The 20,455-nt window shown below is 35.8% G+C and overlaps 1 protein-coding gene across 3 annotated transcripts in view; it reads right to left on the minus strand.

Annotated features, from left to right (window-relative positions):
- Window positions 1-216: 216 nt before the first annotated feature.
- The window catches only part of LOC123680242 (protein croquemort-like), a 28,176-nt gene continuing 7,937 nt past the window's right edge, over window positions 217-20,455 (minus strand). For 2 of the 3 annotated variants that reach the window (XM_045618034.1, XM_045618036.1), the window contains 6 exons: window positions 9,413-9,848; window positions 8,810-9,007; window positions 4,146-4,437; window positions 2,300-2,502; window positions 611-684; window positions 217-556 (listed from right to left, as the gene is read on the minus strand). In XM_045618034.1, the coding sequence (XP_045473990.1) occupies window positions 265-556; window positions 611-684; window positions 2,300-2,502; window positions 4,146-4,437; window positions 8,810-9,007; window positions 9,413-9,848 (1,495 nt within the window). In that variant the 3' untranslated portion in view covers window positions 217-264. Of the gene's footprint in view, window positions 557-610; window positions 685-2,299; window positions 2,503-4,145; window positions 4,438-8,809; window positions 9,008-9,412; window positions 9,849-16,935; window positions 17,095-20,455 lie in introns of those variants that run through there. The other variant, XM_045618035.1, reaches the window with a different exon arrangement.

A 20,455-nucleotide genomic window follows, 5' to 3' on the forward strand; every position in this document is an offset into this window, starting at 1 on the left:
AGAACTTTGAATTGTATAAAACTATGATTGTATTTAATACCATAAGTATTATATTGTCATGTAATTCTGCCATCTCACCTTGCAGGCTTCTTTAATTATTGCAAGTATTCTATTTCTGACTTCAAATTATTTCTTTTAGCGAGTTTGTCCGTCTTTGTAATCCTTACGTACAATACAAATTTTATGACATAGAATTGATGGCATGAAATGAAAAACGACATTTAAAATATATATTACAAGGTATTATGTACAAAAAAATTAAGTTCAATATTTTGCAGGTGCACCATGAGCTACAGAAATATCTTGCATGGAAACAGGCTTCTTCACTTGCTCTATTTGATATTTCTTCTTAGCGCAGGCACAGTCATAATAGAAGTGTACAAACAATCCTACAAGGATTAAAATGCCGATTGTCATGAAAGTTGTGGAGACTCCAGTGCAGATTTCAGGGAAATGTTGAAGAATTTTTATGCTTGTTACTAGGTGATCTTTGATAGAGATCTTCTGGTCAAAGTAGAATATTGGCACATAAACTTTCTGCACTTTTTCAAATAACCTGGAAAAATGATACAATCAGTTGAGGATGCTTTTATCGATATAATATACTCACAAAATATCTTGAATTGGTTGAAGCAGCATATTGAGCTGCATTCTAGCTGCCAAATCAATAACGATTCCAGTTTTCTGTGAAATGATTAATAAATAAAAATTAGTACCACATCTCGATGAGAAAAAATGTAATGTACATTCAACCATCTTTGAAAAGTCTCCAAGAATATTGGATCAAATTGATTGAGGATACTTTCAGAATCCTCAGATATTGTAAATATAGTAAGACGTAATTCTTGACATTCTTATGTAGCCTGGATTGCCAGGGATACTTGGACCGTTTCCTAACTATTGAATCTCAAATAATGATTTAGTTGAATTAAATGCCATCCAAGATGAAATTCCTCGTATATTTAGTAACATTTGTACTTTAATACATAATGACTCTAAACCTTGGAGAAATGGTTACATTTTGAATAAGTCCAATAATAATCAAATTATATTAAGTATCCACAGATCTAAGTGTTACTCATCTTATGAATTAAATTTGACGTGAATGTTGATCTTGATAATGATGTACTTATTTCAGAGTACTATTGAAAAGTGCTCCGGAATATGAAATACTGAGGTCTTCATTTCATAAAATGCTTGCAATCCTAAGCACATTGAACAAGTAATTAAGTAGACCTAATCTGTCTCCATAAGAGCTTATCGCTATTAGTCGTCAGAGTCTACAGCTCATCCTCCAGTTCTAGAATTCTAATCAACTCCAGTATCTGGGATGGCTTCAAGGAGGTTACTTCCTCACTTCTTCAAGTTTCATGTTCAAAGCATGCTTTGCGTTGGCTAGAGATGGCGAGGCATTCCGTCACCAAATGATTCAGAGTTTCTTCCTCTTCCCTGTAGAATATGCACTTGTCGTTCTCATAGGGTACTTTCTGAGGCGGTAATGCCCCGTAAGGAATCCAGTGAGGAGGTGTAGTATATGCTTGCTAAGATCCAGATACTAGATCTCACAGTATCAAAGTTTCGAAGAAACTTTTTGGAATAATCCAACCCAGGAGGAGTGTTTCTCTTTTGATTTTCCTTCCTCCTAAATATTTTTCTTGTCGGTACATTAACCTATACCACAAAAAGGTTCTGGGCCAATGAATAGAGTTTGTGCTCCTTTTCTGGCAAGTGTTTTGAACTCTTCATTTCCTTCAATTCCCTAGTGACTGGGAACCCAGAGAAAATGGTCTTTATTATTCTTGCCTATTTCATTGAGTTTCCTTGGCAATCCGATAGCGTCTTCGAATCGATGATTAGTGAGCTCAATACCTTGATTGCAGCCTGATTGTCAGAAAGTATCGCTATATCATATTTTCAATATTTTTTTACAAGATGGAACAGAAGATTTATCATTTTTGAATAATACTAGCCATGCTGATATTGCCGAGGATATTGCTGATTTTTCTCATATAATTTTCTTTTTTTGGTCGATCAAAATGACGAATTTTGCTTTTGACCATTGAGAATATATGAAAAACAAATTAGGGTCTTTGGACCTAAGCTCACATATTTCTATTAAATGAGCACAACAATATAATAGAATCTTTGAGCTTGTCTTGATGGATCTATGATTCTATCTATTACTCAACTTTCATTTATAAATTTGTTGCGTTGCTTGATGGTATTGATCTTATGGGAAGAATTTTTTTGCACAAATATCAGGTTTATCTGGAAAAAGTATTTTGAGAATTTGACTTACTGGTTCTAGAACAATATAAAATTCGTCCCTCTCCTTATTTGGAATCACACCCTCGATAGCATCAGTATAGTAAGGGTCAGCATGGTAGAAATTGGGGAACGACAGGAATGTTGGTGAACCCTGTCTACAAAGTGAGACGTTGAATACACCAGAAGGATTACATTCTCCGTTACAGAAACATCTATTCTCTGGTCTCAATGTGCCTGAAATAAATGGTTGCAATGAGAAAAAATAAAAATTATATTTTGAGATATTTTCAATTTTGAAAAAATGGAGAGTCAGAACATTCAGAATCTCCAGAACTTTTTGAGAGAAATGATTGTCTTTTGTGCATTGCATTGTGAACAATGCAATTTTCCTGTACGGAGCTACCTCAGAGGTATGGAGCAGCTTTCTTAACCATTGCAAATTATAGTTCATTAATTGGCACATAGAAAATAGAATATTTGGAACAATGATAAATATCGGAAAGTTTTACGTATATCATTTTTCTTTCCACAAGCAAGGCTCCTTATGTTTAAAAGGGTTTTGCAATGTGAGGTTTCATTTTGAATAGCCCGCTATCTGACAGCTTTAAAGTAGCCATCTGATATTTGACAGGTCAAAACTAGCTCATTACTGAAAATGGAACGATACATGCTTCAACAACGCATTGAAAAATTGTTAAAAATTAAATTTGATTGAATTAATTAATTAAATTTGAATTTAAAAATGGTAAAGTAACAGTTTGCAAAACTAAAACACTCATGGGCCGTAGTGAAGTACTTTCTTGGACGGTAATAGTGAAACTACCAAAAAATTTGAGCTGTTGGGACAAGTAAGTGATGTGAAGAATCGAAACTCTGTGCGGCGCTCAAGAACAACTGAGAATATTGCTGCTTTAGGCCGTTGGGAATTAGGCATTATTAGTTTTCATGAAGACTCAGGTCTTAAGCTCACGGCTTTTAAAGTTTAATTAAAAAAAGAACTAAAGGAGGTTGATCACCAGCAACGTCGAATCTTCGCTGATTGGGTCCTTGAAATGGAATCAAATAATCCGGGAATTCATCGAAAAATCATATTCACTGATGAGACTCATTTCACCTCTCAGGCTACTTGATAAACAGAATTGTCGTCTTTGAGGCTCGAAAAATCTAATGTATCCTCAACGTATCACTGTTAGATATGCTTTTTGGGCTGGTGGTGTGATTACTGTGATTGTACCTCACTCTTCCGAAAATGAGGCTGGTACAACTGTGACGGTGAATGGATTGCGCTACTGAGCTATGATTATTTTCAAACAATCGCAAGAAAATATTCCTGGTCGTGTCATTTCTCGAAAAGATGATAACAATTGGCCACCGAGATTTTGTGATTTCAGACCTTTAGATTTTTTTTTGAGGTCACGTGAATGATAATGTCAATGCTTCACAATTGATTCAAGACCTCAAATATGGAATTCGTGAAGTTATCGAGGACAAACAGCCGGAAATATGCGATTTGGTTATGAAAAATTTCATGCAAAGGATATGCTGCTGCAACCGTAGCCATTTGGCTGATATAGTTTTTCATCAGTAATGGCATACTTTTCTCTTCACAATGAAATAATATTGACATCTTCCGGAATATACTCGTTTTTCATATCAAAATGAAACTTTTGTTTTGGAAAACCCTTAACATAGTATTAATAAGAAGGATTAATGGGCATGGCGGAATTCTAACTGAAATATGATTTATTTCTGTGTTCCTTGTATCAGAATTTTCCTCACTTAACACATTTTCATTTAATTGAATCTTGATTGAAGCAGAATCTTTGAAAGTATCTCTAAATAATATTTCATTTCTCTTAATCTTTGGGAATACCTACCATTATCAAAAATATAATTTCCGGTGTATTTGTAGCCTCTGATTCCCTTGACCATGACTTCTCCGACATATTCCATTACGGCGTATCTGCAGAGTTCTGGAGAATAGAATACGATTTGATCCTTTTTCTGGTTGATTGAATAAAATTCACCAGCTGACCCTTTGATGTCATTACAGTGTCCGGTATAAAAATCAGTGGTGTTTCTGTAGTTCCAGGTGGCTATCGCACCAAACTTATCGTCATTTTCGTAATGCATGTTGTAATAACCATCTTTACCTTCAGAACCATTCGTCTGAAAAAACAAATAATATATTTTAAATTCAAAGTAACACTAAAGAGTTTTCAAATAAAAGGTTTCATATAAATATAAAAAAGAGAAAGCTATGCCATTAATGATGAAAACTTATATCAGTCTAATGGTCGCCACGGCAACGGTTGCAGCACCATATGCTTTTCATGAAATTTTCCATGTTCAATTACCACATTTGCGGCTATGCGTCCCTATTTACTTCACGAATTACATCTTTAAGGTCTTGAACCGATTGTGGAGTATTGGCATAGACCATTTTTTACGTGGCTCCAGGATCAAAATCAGAGAGAGGTACTGGCATTGGGTATATGGACCTAAACTGAGGATCTATAAAACCCTGGGAAGTGAGCCCTCTATTTTACAGACCGAGATACTGGCTGTTTACGTATGCGCTCAGGGGTGTCTTTAAATTAACCTCAAGGGGGCGCATGTCCACATCACCACGGGCAGCCAGACCACGCTGAGATCCCTGGAATTGTACTAGCAGGGGTCTCTGTTGACCTGGGAGTGCCGTAACATAAAGCAACTGGACAGAGGCAATAAAGTGACTCTACTATGAGTACCAGGGCACTGTGGGGTTGAAGAAAAAAGCCAATGAACTTGCAGAAAGTGCATCAAAATTAACACCTGCTAGACCTGAGCCTTTCTGTGGGCTAGGAAAAGACCAATATAAGGTGTGCCGTCGGAGATATTGACAGAGAGGAAGGGCAGGCGTCGTCTGAGGGCTCAATTGTATAAATATACCCAAAATAAATACAAGACGAATAAGAAGGAATTGGCAAGGGAGATAATTGATGACATCCAGCAAGCTACCCATAGCACCACTCCTTCAAAAGAGGATATCATGAGCCATTATAGAGAGATCTTCGAGTCCCCCTCTCCACCAGACGACCTCCCCATTACAGATTTAAACAAGGAGCAGGTGAACATCTATGCACCGATAGATTCTATTACCATCCGGGAAACCATTCGAGCCATAGGCAAGACCGCCGCTGGACCGGATGGTATTGATTCAAGTCGTCTGTCAAGGATACCCTTAGAAAATATTGAATTCCTGTGCAATATGATACTGCTCTCGCGCTATATACCTGCGCCCTTAAGGCACAGTAGGACTATACTCATAGCTAAAACTAAGATCAATCTGGATAAAGTGGACAACTGGCGTCCCATTACGATATCCTCCATTCTGCTGCGAATTGTCAATAAGATAGTGGCAGGGAGACTTTCGGCGACGGTGAGGCTCGATGAGTGTCAGAGGGGATTCACCAGCATGGATGGATGCTTTGCCAACAACCTCACCCTCCAAACTATCATAAAAGAAAGGAGAAAGGCGAGAAAGCCTCTTACCGTCCTGACTCTGGATCTGAAGAAGGCGTTTGATAGTGTGTCCCACTCGTCCGTCCTGAGGGCACTCAGGAGATTTAAAGTCGATCCACAGTCCATCTCTCTAATTATGGCCAACTTCCGAGACCAGTCGACGACGATGTACTGTGGGGGAGAGGAGATTGGAGTTTTCAGGATATGGAGAGGGGTCAAGCAGGGGGATCCTCTCGCTCCCATCCTGTTCAACATGGTGCTTGATGAGCTCTTGGATTCCCTAAGAGAACGAAGGGGGGTTCACATCGGTGGTGTCAATGTGTCCGTTCTTGGATACGCCGATGACCTGCTTTTGATGGCAGAGTGCACCAAGGATGCTCAGTTCCTACTGAGATTCGCGTTGAGATTCTTTGAAGCGCGACATCTCACACTTAACCCCGATAAGTGCACGTCCCTGGACCTGGCTGTCGTGCCGGGAAAGAAGACGCTGTTCCTCCACCCGGCGCCAAAGTTTTACGTGGCAGGAATTCCTATTCCCCCAATTGAGACCGTCTCCGACACCTTCAAATACCTCGGGCACCACTACACCTGTGCCGGGGTTACCCCATGTGACTCCACCAACCTGGATGCCCAACTGGGCCGCATAATGAGAGCACCCTTGAAGCCCCAACAGAAGTTTGATCTCGTGAATCACTATTTAATACCGAGATATGTACACTCCATGCAATCCCCTTCAGTCAACTCCAAGGTCCTAAAGAAAACCGACAGGCAGATAAGAAGAGCAGTAAAGAAGATTCTAAGACTGCCTGTACACATAATCGATGAAAGTCTTTATACCCCCGTACATCTGGGGGGTCTTGGTGTGTTCTCCTTCTCCAGGAAGATCCCAATAATCATGATGGCTAGAGTAGAGAAAACGAGACGATCCTGTGAACTTTTTGATGGAGTAATGACATCTAATACTTCCTGGACCGACCGCGTGAGAAAAATGATCAAGCCACATCTCAACACCAAGCATGCGGTCGACAAGAACAATGCGGAAATATTGGAGAGATCATTCTATGGAGGAGGTACACGACAAGCTGAGAACGACGGTGCCTCAAATTTTTACGTTCATTCACCGCCGATGGTGTGGTCAGGGGAGGACTATATCGCAGCAATCAAGTTGAGAACCAAATCGCTGCCCACGAGAGGGCTACCGTATGGCCCCCGTGAATCCAGGATGTGCAGAGCTGGTTGCGATAAGGTGGAGTCCCTTTCCCATATGCTCCAGCAATGCCCACTTGGCCATACCAAGCGGATGAACAGGCACAACTTTGTAGTGAAGAGGATCGTCGATGCAGCTCGAAAGAAGGGATGGGAGGTTGTCGAGGAGCCTCACATCAGAGACACCAGAGGCAGGCTCAACAAGCCCGATATGATCTGCACCAAAGGCGCGGAGGTGATAGTTGCAGACGTGGGGGTGTCATGGGAGGCCCCTAGGTCGCTCTCTGAAACATATGATCTGAAAAGAGCGACATATGATCAGCCAGAGCTGTTGGAGGTGGTGGCGGCAAGGAATCCTGGCAGAAGCATTCGAGTTTTACCTTTCATCATCGGAGCGAGGGGGTTCTGGTGCCGAGAAAGCAGTGCCCTTCTACAAGCCCTCTCAATAGACACCACGCCAATTAGAAGGGACCTCGTGATGACAACTCTACGAGGAGGATGGTCCATCCACAAAGATGTCAGTCGCAGAGCGTGGGACTAGCATTTTATCTTTTGCTACCTCTGGCAAGATCCACAGAGCGTAATTGATCTTTTGTGCGTGTTGCATGTGTGTTCGTGTTCGGGATTATGGCCTTTTCCGCTTTAAGTGTGTGAGAGTGAACGGTTGAGCGTCATCAGAGACAATTTTTGATTTTCTCTTATACCATTGTTCACTGCCTACATTCCTTTGTTACCTTGTGATATATACTTATATGTACCATTGAATTGTGTCCTATATACACTTGCACTATTTGTAATTCACACTGTCTACTTGAATAAAGATCTTTAACAGCGGTCCAGCAATGGGAGTTTAATAACAGGATAACCCACTGGACAAACATTCCTGGACTTCCTCAGCCCAAGAAATTAGTGATGATTTCACCTACCTACGCCAGAAAGCTCTTGAAGCCGTCACGAGCTGAGTTTTAGGTGATGGTGGGACTGCTGACGGGGTACGGTCGGTACAAACAACATTTGCACCGTATGGGAAAGTCGGCAGACAAGAATTGCAGGCTCTGTGGATCAGAAGTAGAAACAGCTGAACACATGGTATGCAAGTGTCTAGAGCTGGTTGACCTAAGAACCATTCATATGGAGAAGCCGGTCCTGGATACCTGAGAGGTAACGGCGAAGGCCTCTAATGAGGTTGTTAGTTTCATCAACGCCATTGATGATCTCCTTGGTTTCCATGAATGAGTAGGGTAGAGAACGAAAGATCTACATGAACATGGTCATAGTTTCCGGAAGGGTTACCGAGCCACAACAACAACGACCTGAGTTGAAATAATAATAGTAATAAATACGTGGACCCAAAGAAAAAAAGTCCGAAGGTTTTAAATGAAAAGATCTTGGTGGCCAATTGTGATCACCTCTTCGAAAAATATCACGGCCTTAGAAATCATTGTAGACTTATTCTCAAGACCGACGAGGAATCTACAAACCAGTGTTTTCTTCAACACTACGGGTTACATCAGTAATATTCTCAGTTATTTTTGAGCGACGTACATGGTTTGGATTCTTCACATAACTAACCTGTACCAACAGTTTCCACCAGTTTTACTAATGTCTACCAAGAAGGTGCTTCACGACAACCCAAAACTGCTTTAGTTTTGAGTACTGTGACTGCAAAATCTTCATACCATTTTTATAGTGATATATAATGATATAGTCATATGCAAAAGGAAAATCCTTCGAAATGATAATTAATTCTATTGTGTGAAAAAGTTATTCATGCAATTTCTAATACTTATTTGATCTTAATGAGATAGGTCTCTGTATTGTATACACTTACTCCATAGAATAGTCCAAACTTGTCCTTGATTTCGCCAAAAGAAGCTAAGTTTAAAATACTTAGAATACTGTCATCGAAGCCATCGAACAATATTTTACCAGCTGGTTCCGTAACTTCTACTGAACTCAAACTGGAGAGTGAATATGAGATCGCTTTCCTTGGAAAATATCCTGAATAACGTACTTTGTAACCAATAGTCTGAAAAAAGAAGGTTTGATTTTAAAATAATAAATGTTAGAATCCTGGTAGTCGTCGGTGCTAGCAGGGGAGTGTGTAGTGACTCTGTCTGCCCGAGAGGTGGCGTTATGGGCATCGCGCCACACTCTAGTGCAGCCACGGTTGGTTTATGAGGATTGCCGCGTTGCGGCAGAGTCAGTCCTTCACTATGAAATGGGGAGGTGTCATGGACAGAGATCGCTGAATTACCCAACTGAAGAGAAAGACTCTCCAAATTAGAAATATTAAAAACAACCAGGAAAATTATATTCATAACTATGAATCAGCAAAGTAACATATCTCAATTTTTTCCATAAACATAAAATGCTATTCACCAACAATTATGATCAAGGGAAAAAAAAATAATTTTTTTAAATTCACACTCACCAAAGAAACTGCATTAACTGTAGTTATCATATCTTCTAGAGGCCTAACACTCTCCTTTTCATTGAAATGATACATTTTCCTATGCCTGAAGGAAACTGTTTTATTGTCGTTCCAGGTAATATTAATTTTCGTCCTACATTCTTTGAATCTATAGGGTCCTAATCTGTCAAACTTAGGTTTTATGTCGGGATCTCTTATATCCTCTGGATTCGTCCAATTGAATAGATAAACGTCCATATCTAGGGGAGGATTGTTACTGAGCCATGCTGTATAAGAAGCTGACCCCTCTTTGAAGTTCATGGCAGTTTTAATGATACCATCGTGAATAGGATCTAGGAATACTAATAGAAGAATGCCCAATAGGCTTAAACTTAAACCTAAGACTAGAACGATGATTTGGACGTAGAGTCTTCTTCTCTTCTTCATGTTTACATTTCTGAAAAAAAAAGGTCATTATATTATTTCCATTCTTCTTGAATTTTTCCTATTTTATAATTTCAGTATGATTATCCTGTTCAAATAATTATTAAAAAATTATAAATTATTAATATTTAGGTGAATTAATGGACATCAGTAGTCTTTACGAACTACAACTACAATTGGTGAATGGGTAAGGACAAATTTGGGAGACAAAACCTCAACCATCAAGAATTTAGGAATAGTCCTTCGAGGCCAAATTATTTCAATAGATACTGAAAGAAATAAAAAAAATTATTTTATTCATTTCTATTTCTGATAACTATTTTGTGCATGAATTGTGGATGAATTCTGATTAAATTTTTGCAATTTTCGATTCATAACGTGTTAGGTGTTAAGTAACTCTTGTACGAAATGAGCAAGATACTCAGTTAAGTTCGTTAGTGGTTGAATCTATTGGATCGTAATTAAAATATTGTCTTCTAAATAATTGGAAAAGTACTCATCCCATTGAAATGAAATTGTAAAATAACACAAATGCTCTTGCAAAATTTCGTGAGATTCATATCATTGGGAGAAATATTTATTTTTCTGTAAAATACTGATATCCCATAATCAATTTGTCACATTTCACTGAAATTCGGTATATAAAATAGATATATGAAGTTTGTCGATGAAGTGATTCATTCAAAAATTCAGCCTTGTAGCTGTTACATTGAAGTTTTTTATCTGAGAATCCTCTGAACCACAGGTTATTTTCCAGAGAACAGATTTGTTTCGAAAATTTTAGGTTATCGACATGGTAAGTCGAAAAAATGCCATGATGCAAGAATAATCTAATTTTCGCAGGATTTCGAAAAAATTCTTTCAAAGAACAGACACTAAGCTAATGCTTTTCCCATTTTTTTTATTCGAAAATTATCTGAGTGCATCTTCTATTCTAGTGAAATTCCCTATTTTGAAGCATTCAATTTTTATGATGCTGAAACTGCTTTTATTCAAATGTTTTTTATATTAGGTGTAAAACTTTGCTTTTTGCAATAGATGGCTGTAGCGGTAAGTGGTAGTCGGAATAAATAGATCGTATATGTCTATGTCAGACAATAGGCTTAGGTATTTAGGTATTTGAAATGGGAAGTCCTACCCGACCCACCGTATTCTCCAGACCTTGCTTCCTCTGAACATCTCTTATTTTGATCAAAGTCACACGGCCTGGCTCACCAGCACTTCCGGTCTTATGAAGAAGTAAAAAATTGGATCGATTCGTGGATCGCTTCAAAAGATGGTCAGTTTCTTGAAATTCGTACGCTTCCCGAAAGATGGAAGAAAGTTGTGGCCAGCGATGGACAATACTTTGCATCATAAATGTATAATCACTTTTTTACAATAAAGCCTCGAATTTCCGGAAAAAACGACAGAACCATTAATCTACGTCTATGTACTATTTATATTCAATGTTTCAGATTTTATTACAATGTTTTTTTTGGAATTGGAATGTAAGATATCTCACTCGATTTAGTCGAACAAAAGATACTCAACAAAGTTGAAATTTATGATGACTATTAAATTTCGCATCTGCCTAATTACTATTGACGTATACAAGATAATTTTTCCATTTTTCTATCGTATCTACGATAAATTATGCTAGCACGCAATTTAAGTTTGATAAAAATTTCTCAATGATTTCTGGAATCAATGAAAGTATATTAGCTTCGATAAATGGTCATTTAATAACACACATTTTTGTGCAGGTTTGGAGGATAAGATCTGAAATCAGCAATATATTATCTTAGTTAGGTACTGGTAGCACATTCCTTTCGCCTATGTTGAAAGATTACCCAATAAGAATTGCAGATGTGAAATATTTATCTGGACGGTCAAGGTTGATCACTGTACATTTTTGTGGTATGAATTGTTGCGTGTTTGAACTCTCAACATGTTCAAAATGAGGGCACATTATTTCAGCGGCTATAGGTCTAATGGCTTTTTTGTTAAAATTTGAAAGTTTTTGAAATTAAATCTATTCACTCAGCGTATTTCAACTTGAAATTTAAAAATATCGAAAACGGTACTGAATCGCGTAAGAAAATTTATTATTTCAGCTTGGTAGTATTGTTTATATCCACATTCAGAATCTTAACTCGATCGGATCTATGGTCACGGACATAATAATATTAGGTATTATTTTTTTATTATCTTTTCTTTGTTTTTGGATCACGATCAACATAAAATTTTGATTGACTCTAGAATTCGTCATTTTTCATGTTTGTTTTTGTTATTTGACTTTAATCGCTGTTCAATCTGGAAATAATTAGCTATAGCTCAATGAAATCCTCTGAAAATCTGTAATAATAAAAATTCATGATGTCGAAGATTCACTAAAATCTAAAAGAAAAGCAGAGTATATAGGCCATCATTAATAACGTATTTCATTAGGTTTCTCTGATCGAGAGCAAATATTAATTTCGCATCAGGCACATATCGATGAGCAAAGTATTACTTTTCCTGCCTAGGCAGCAAAATGATTATTCTCAATGAAAATAAAACATTCGACATTTTCTGACATTCAATATTTTTTGCCACCTCCCCTATTTTTGGAGGAGTTAGTACTTCTGAAGTCGCTATCACTGTCCATGATATAAATATGTAGGTATATATGATATTTTCCCAAAAAACTGTCAGATATTTCATAAGTTGTCAAACTATGATTGTCATGGACATATACATTTTCATAATAAGCAACCATACCAAAAATTGCGATGTCTATCAAATTTCGTTTTAATTTATCAATTATCACTACAGGAAAAATGAAAAGATTGTGGAAATTGTAATTATTTGTAAATTCAATGTCCTACATATATCATTCTAAACAATTGAAGAAAAATGTATATGTTCAACTCGGCAGTAAAGTAGCTTGACTACTGCCTTGACAATCAATTCACTACTTTGCTGTCTAGTAAAACAATTAATTATTTTCAAGAACTTCAAGATCTCAAAACATTTGGAATCCGATATCTTTGCCAATGGTTTTATGATTACTCTTTCATTAGGTTGGTTGTGTTAAAATATTTCCATTACCGGATTCAAATAAAATGGCAAGGACAATTTTTGTATCTTATTGAACTTTGGTCTACACTTACAGCAGAGCTTTATATCTCGTCAATAAAGGGTTATCCAATAAGAGGTTTCATTTCGAATAGCCCGCTCTCTGATGGCCAGCTGTCTTTTTTTGTTGATAGCCGGATGTATGGCCGTACAGAATGAGGACGTTGTCACCAGTAAGTCAAACCTTTGGACTGCTCCTGGCTCGAAATTCCAATAATACAGAAATTGTGATAAAAAGAGCGATCTGTTTTTCCCCCAAAAAATCGAAAAAATTTTTTTGACGACATTGTTTACTCATATCTATAATGTGAGAAAAACAGGTTTGATAAAGAAGTTTGAACCAAATTACTAGAAATAATTTTTTTTTATTACCAATTCGATTGTTCTTATCTTATAGGTACTGGTTGTTCCTGAATTGAAGTTACGAAGGAAAATGGCAGCTCCCTTGGATAATTTTAAAAATAAAATAGCCCATAAACATGAGCTCGCAAACGCTTTGTTTTCGAGATATAGAGCATTTATTGTAGTGATACTTTTTTATTGTTGCTAAACCTGTTTATCGAATATTTATTAATCTTCGCTACAGAGTTGGTAAATAAGTGCCAAAACTTATAATTGATTTATTTATCACAGCTCCTAACTGGATCTTCATAATATTTTGAGAATTACTATAGAGAGCTGTTTGAATTTTTTTCTCGAAATCGATTGCAGGTACAACAAACCAAAAAGTGTAGTACTGAACCAGAGTTTCTTTTAAAATTCTTCTAAACTACCAGTGGTTCACAAAAAAATAATTCTGTAGGAATGAAGAGGGCACCCTTCCAGAAAAAAACCACCCTGTAGATTTGCATTCAAAATTAGGATATCACACGATGAAAACTTTAAATTGGAATATCTATTCCAATTCAAGTTGAATATCTTGAGAAGGAAAGGTGCTATGAGAGAAAAACTTGAACTTTAAAACCTGTATCTCAAAAACAAAGCGTTTGCAGACTCATGTTATAGGCTCTTTTTTTTAATGATCCGAGAAATCTGTCATTTTCATTGGAACACCCTGTAGATATAGTTAATTCAAAACTGATGTATTCACTAATAAATTTGAATGGAACAAAATAAATTGTTCAACACAGACCAGACAATGTTTCGATGCAAATTACTCAGTTCTTTGATAACTACATATTGAAATTTTGTGACGAGAATAGTACAACAACGGGTAAGTGTATACCGATGACGAATGCAAAAATCACAGATGTGCAATAAAAGTACTCATCTTGAAAGCGAAATAAACTCATAGACCGTAAAGAGGTCCGATTTTTTACTGACGTGTTGATTTCATAGGGAAGTAAAATGATTATTATTGGTTCATTTTATGGAGAATTTTTTTTTCGTCTTTGCGAAATTTATAAAATTTTATATTTTGAGTATCTGGGGGGGGGGGGGGGGGGTACTTACCCCCAGTAGCCCCCCCCTATTTCTACGCCCTTGTAAATTACTTGAGTCCTCTTTTCGCAATTACCTCCAAGTTTAATATCTGTATAACTTCTAGTTTTTTTTTAAGTAATTATAATTTGAAGAGCATATCTACATTAAGATGACAGATCTAGCGAGAAGAATATCATTGGCATCAGCTAGTATCCTTAGTAAACCTCCCTAGTTGATATTCAACAAGTTTGTGAAAGTGATTTATTTAATTGATTACGAATGTGTTTTTATTACGAATTCTAATGGACTTTCCTGTACTGCGCTTGAATTTATAGCAGTTATAGATCATGTTTATCGTCAATGAATATATCCATTTCACAAGATACCATATTGTTTACCGATGAAAAAATATATTTTGCGTATAAAATAAACTTAGATCTTTATTCAATGATATTAAGGTCATTACGTTTTGAATTATCCATATTATTGGTAAGGCGATGAGAATTGAGCTTAGTTGGGCGTATATTCATATACTTATTTCAAATTCCAGTTGAAATCATGACATTGAAATTTGAAAATGCGTAAAAAAAATAATGAAATACTAAAAAATCAGCAATCTTGAGAGCACATTCACAGAGCTGAAAATGAATAAATGATTTTATAAATATTTCGTTTTCTTAATTACAGCTCTGAAAAAAGGGGGGCTCCAAAATTTAAATAGTAGGTACCTTCACAAAACTTTTAAAAAAGGGCCCTGATGATGTCTTTGTTTCGAAAGGGCATATTCAATAAAATGATATTCGCAATCATTCTTTGTTCTGAATGAAGGACATATCAACATATTAAAAGTTAACATATTGTAACAGCATTATCAACATGAATCCAGTTTCGAGTTTAATAGACAATTATCGTATACTGGGTTTCCCAAGTTATAACTACTGAATACATCATATTGGTATCACTAATTCATTTGTTTATATTTCACTCTTATTTTCAGCAAAACTTGATACTGCATGGGACATACAACTAAAGAATGGATTGGGACATTTTACTAAGAAGGAAACGTTTAACGTTCTATTCATCCATTTGCATAATTATGAAATCATTTTCTACCCACGAACAATGAAAAATAGTTGTTAAGGAAAGTGTTATCGTTTGCATGACATCATAATAATATACATTCATTATTCTGGAAGCATTCCTTCTTTCTCCTCTTCAATTCTTCGATTTGGAAAACAGTTAAATTTAAGAATTTTTGAAAAAAATGCAAAATATTCCTAATTTTTCTATGTTTTCGTGAGGAATTTCATTCATTTAAAGTTTTTTAATATTGCATACGAGTATAAAATCAGCATATTAGCATATATTTTATTGCCTCTTAACGTAGGAACATTGATATTCGAAGAACACTAATATGATTGAAAATAAATGAATCAATTTGCAAAGTGAAATTGAAATTGGGGCAGCATTGGAAAAGCATTGGATATGCTTGTCATGACAATGGATAATGATCACAAATTATCAAAATTTGTTTTTATGATATGCTAACTACTGTCAAATATTTTGAGAATTGAAAAAAAAATTAATAATAGACTCGCTCTTGAGCGGTCGTACAGTGAAGGGCATTGACTCCAACATTAGAGAGAGAAAGATTGAGTCTCGTATCACCCATATTCAAACAATGAAAACAACGGTTGTTTGGTTGGTTTGTCTCTGGTCACGAGGTGTAAACATCGTGCTTCTCATCTTTCTGTTAGAGCCTCTCTCTATGAGTTATTTACTTAATATTACACCTTTGAAGAGAATTGTGTAAATGTAAATGGTGTATCATAGAAACTTCTATATCCCTTTCATCTAGTAAATATTTCTGTTGAAGAAGAAATGTTTTATGTAACACGTATATAAAGTATTTTTCAGTTATAGAATTATATTCTTGGAGACTTGATGCATAATAAGCTATTTCATAATGTATGAATTCAACAAAAAAATAATATCTTTGTTGGAATATTATAATGTCGTTCTTTTGAGTGAATTTTTTCATGTACCTGGAACTATATCATCTCTCAATCTTTTCCTAACTATATAATGCTTCCATTTATCTTGAACTACTGTAGATTAGCATATATACGAAGTAATGTAAATAAAATAATACTAAGAAGAAGGTATTTGTTTGGTATTACATGTTTGAGAGAATGAAAAACAATAATCTGACCAGCTATTGGAAGTTAGAGTAGTAGAGTATAGAAATTATAAATATTGAAAATTTTGACTAAATTGATAAACAAAACAACAAGGATACTATATCCCTTCATTGTCTTTTCATACCCACAGAAAGATTTTAGATTTGGGTTGACATAACACAATTTTTATTGGATAGTTTTGGATATTTCTTCATAACGGACAATTCACTCGAAATCAAGCTTTAAGTTTTTTTTATTAGTAAGATTGTAGTGTGCTAATTTTACAAGTAGTGCCACTACATCATATGTTTATGATTTATTACATTTCTTCTAAAAAAACTAGTTGGTGATCTACTTCCTTATCGATTATAAAAATTCATATCAGAAGTGGATGCTTACCTAAATAAAAAGAATCCTCTAAAGCAACCCGACACTATATTCAAGCACGGACATCACATAACTAAAACAACCCAATTACCGTTTATTTTCCTTCAAGTCAATAATCTTTGAGTTCATTTGATAAGATTTGACCCACCGAAATGAACTGTAGCAAAAACGATATTGTAAGGTCATTTGAGCACGATGCTACTGAGAATAAGTTTCATTAAATCATTCAGAGAAGCACTAATGACATAAATTAAAAATTTATTTTCGAATTATCAGTCGGAAGTGATAGTAGAAATTTGTTAGAATTGGATTTATGGGAATATTCTGGTTCTTGATGCTGGACTGGTTTTTTCGATATTCCATATTTCCAAAAATTGTTCCGTTCGTTTCACTATTGAATTGAGTTTTAATGTTCTTTTTATCGCGTCGCGCTCTTCAATGAGCTGGAAATTCAAGATCTATTCATAATTAATTAATGTAGGTTTATTACGTATCATTTCACAAATTATGTGGGAGTAGTTTATCGAATTTATACGATCCCTGGATGAATAGACGGCTGATAGTTCAATTCAACGTTTGGTATTATTGCATTCAATGATAGGCCATATCTACAACAAAAAATTTCGGCGAGTGTGGGGCTTCATTTGAGCTCTAAAAAATATTACTGAATTTGCGACTAATAATTGTACAATATTATAATTTATATATCTGACATTCAACCAGGAAATATCATATGATTTACTTTGTTATTATGAACAACAGACCTACTATAATGAATAATCGGTATGAACCTAGTTTCAATTTTGTGAATTTATTCATGGGATAATATTTGACACTGCAGTAGAACTCGCTTCATTGATTAAAAGAATTGAATAAATTCATAAAATATATATAGTCTGATTCGTATCACAAAATGATATTGAACCTTCTAGATCTAGTCATATGCCAGAAATCATATTTAAAATATAATGCCACAAGAGTATCTTGGGGATAAATAAAATTCATGTCAATCGAATAATCCATCGTTGTTTTATTGCAATTCAAAGTTCTATAGCTCTAAAAAAAACACCATTTATCAAGTGGCTTGATATCAAGTCAAGCAATAAATATCTAAAATCAAGTCAAGCCAAGCTCAAGGATGTAATTTTTCACGAGCTTGATTTTCGAGCCAAGTAGTTGGTGAAAATGTCGAGTTACTTGGCTTGATGAATCCCTAATTATATGAAATAATTCTTCCCAAAACTGGGCTGTTTTCTACAAAAAACTATTTTGAGATCAAAATATATGAAGATGATAAGGTGGGTTTATTATTGTTAAAATATTTATGAGTGGAATCATGTTGCTTAGTCCAAAGTACTTTTCTGGATCTTCGGTTCCATAGTTTGCCCTGTGGAGCTCACCAGATCAAGAATATGTACCCTCTCTTATGAATGTTTACAAATTTTGACTCGGCTTTGGTTCGAATATCATTCCTGTTAGCCAAGATCCAGTCAACAAATATGTTGATTTGTATTGGAACAGCAAATCAGTCACCGAATCACAGAGAGACTGAAGTATTTTAGAAAGCAACAAAGACTCACTACAAATTCACTAGAACTCAAAGATATTGCAAAAGAAGTCGCGTTTGAAGAAGTTTCAGCTTTGTCTTTACTCAGTTGTTCAAGAGTTTCGAAGGAAGCATTGAAAATTTCCTTGAATCTCATTAAATCTTCATGAATTTACAAGCCTCAAGCTGACTTCGGGTTGGTTTTTTATTCCATCTTTCAGATTTTTCCTTCTTTTTGCCATTCTGAAGAATTTTTCCCTGATTTTATAATACCAATTGCATTTCGGATAGGTTTAATTTGACAAGAGAGATACAAACTTAAACTCAAAGAATGTTAGCTGCAATGAATCTAAAATGCTTCTGAAATAACTGCTCCAATACCATTGAAGAGGTGTCATCATATCTTTGTCCGATAAGTTAATCACAGTCAGTTCCTCAACGATTTGATTCTGGCTGAATTGCATTAGCAAAATCATTTCCAGAACGAATGAACGTATGAATTGAGAAATACTTCTAAGCTATAAAATAGAAGGTTGAAAAAGTTGAGAGTAACATTTGGGGGGTTCCGGACCCCATTGGACCCCCCTCTGGCTACGGCTGATAGTTGAATTCAACGTTTAACAATATTGCTTGCATGCAATGTTTTCTCTTATCAAATCTTATACGCATTAATTATTCTCGGTAAAATAATGAATAGTGTTCTTTTCAACTGAATGTACCCAATCAATCAAAGTGCACTAATTAGTTGTTATGATCATTATTTATAAGTTTAATGACTCAGTTGTGGGGTTATTCCTGCATACATTACGAGAAAAACATTTACTACAACACGAACGGTGAAATACAGGAGTCGATTGTGTTTATTGCATTTATTCAATGAAATGAGATGCAATTAGCAATTTATGGTTATACTGCCAATTTTTCATATGTAATCATTATTTGTCAAAACACATTTTATCTTCGTGTGGAGCAACTGCTTCTCTGAGCATTAATACGAAATCATAAAAATTATCGTTAAACTGCATCAGACAACTAGCTCTACGAGACCGTATTTTCACCATGCGTCCAATCGTTTGAAGAAGAAGTTATATATCGGTTACTATGCGTACCTTATATCGACGCAATGGACTTTTTCATACCGCCCACGATTGTGAACCATTGTTGTCATTGATTTAGTTAGTTAGAGAGACCGTAATCATTAGCCATGTTGATAAGAAGGAAGAGGTATAGTAACAGCATTTGCTTCAAGTGGAAGGTTATCCTTCTATCCCTAATATTAATGATTACCTTTTACTTGTGAACAAATAATTCTGCTCAAAAGTAAATGGATCCATACGGAAATCACAATACGATGAAATGTGGAAATCAGCTGTAGTGATTGTTGAGAATATTATACAGGAGAAATACAGTTCCATTCCTCTCAAACAATTTAGGTTATTGTCGAATTTTCCAAGTTCAAGTCTTCTTCTTCTTCTTTCGATAGAACTAGGTCCTGTTCAATCCTGTATTCATTCCTCTCTTCTCGGGTCTTCCTGAGATACTGAACTCCAGCTCTCGTGCAATTTTTTTGGAGGTCTGCCTACCGGACTGCGTGTGTTCGGTCTCTGAGTTTTAGCCCACTTTGCCCATCTGCCTTCTGGTATTCTTTCAATGTTAACCCTTCAGAATCTTTTTTGTGTCCTAACCCATTTCACCACATCCTGTACGTCCAATTCTTCTCTTATAATGGGTGTTTTTTTAGAGGTACCTATATAACTTTAAGTTGGCATTACTGTTCAAGATGGCGACCGATTTAACAGCTGTTAAGTGATTTATTCTCAGTTTGGTTTGGCAATTCATCATGAATAGACTAACGCCCGAACAACGCTTGCAAATAGTGCAATTTTATTTCGAAAATAATGGTTCTGTGCGGAATATGTATCACGCACTACGTCCAGCGATGAAGCGCACTTCTGGTTGAATGGCTACGTCAACAAACAAAACTGC

The sequence above is a fragment of the Harmonia axyridis genome, chromosome 5 (assembly GCF_914767665.1).
Source record: "Harmonia axyridis chromosome 5, icHarAxyr1.1, whole genome shotgun sequence".
In the NCBI taxonomy this organism is placed as follows: domain Eukaryota; kingdom Metazoa; phylum Arthropoda; class Insecta; order Coleoptera; family Coccinellidae; genus Harmonia; species Harmonia axyridis.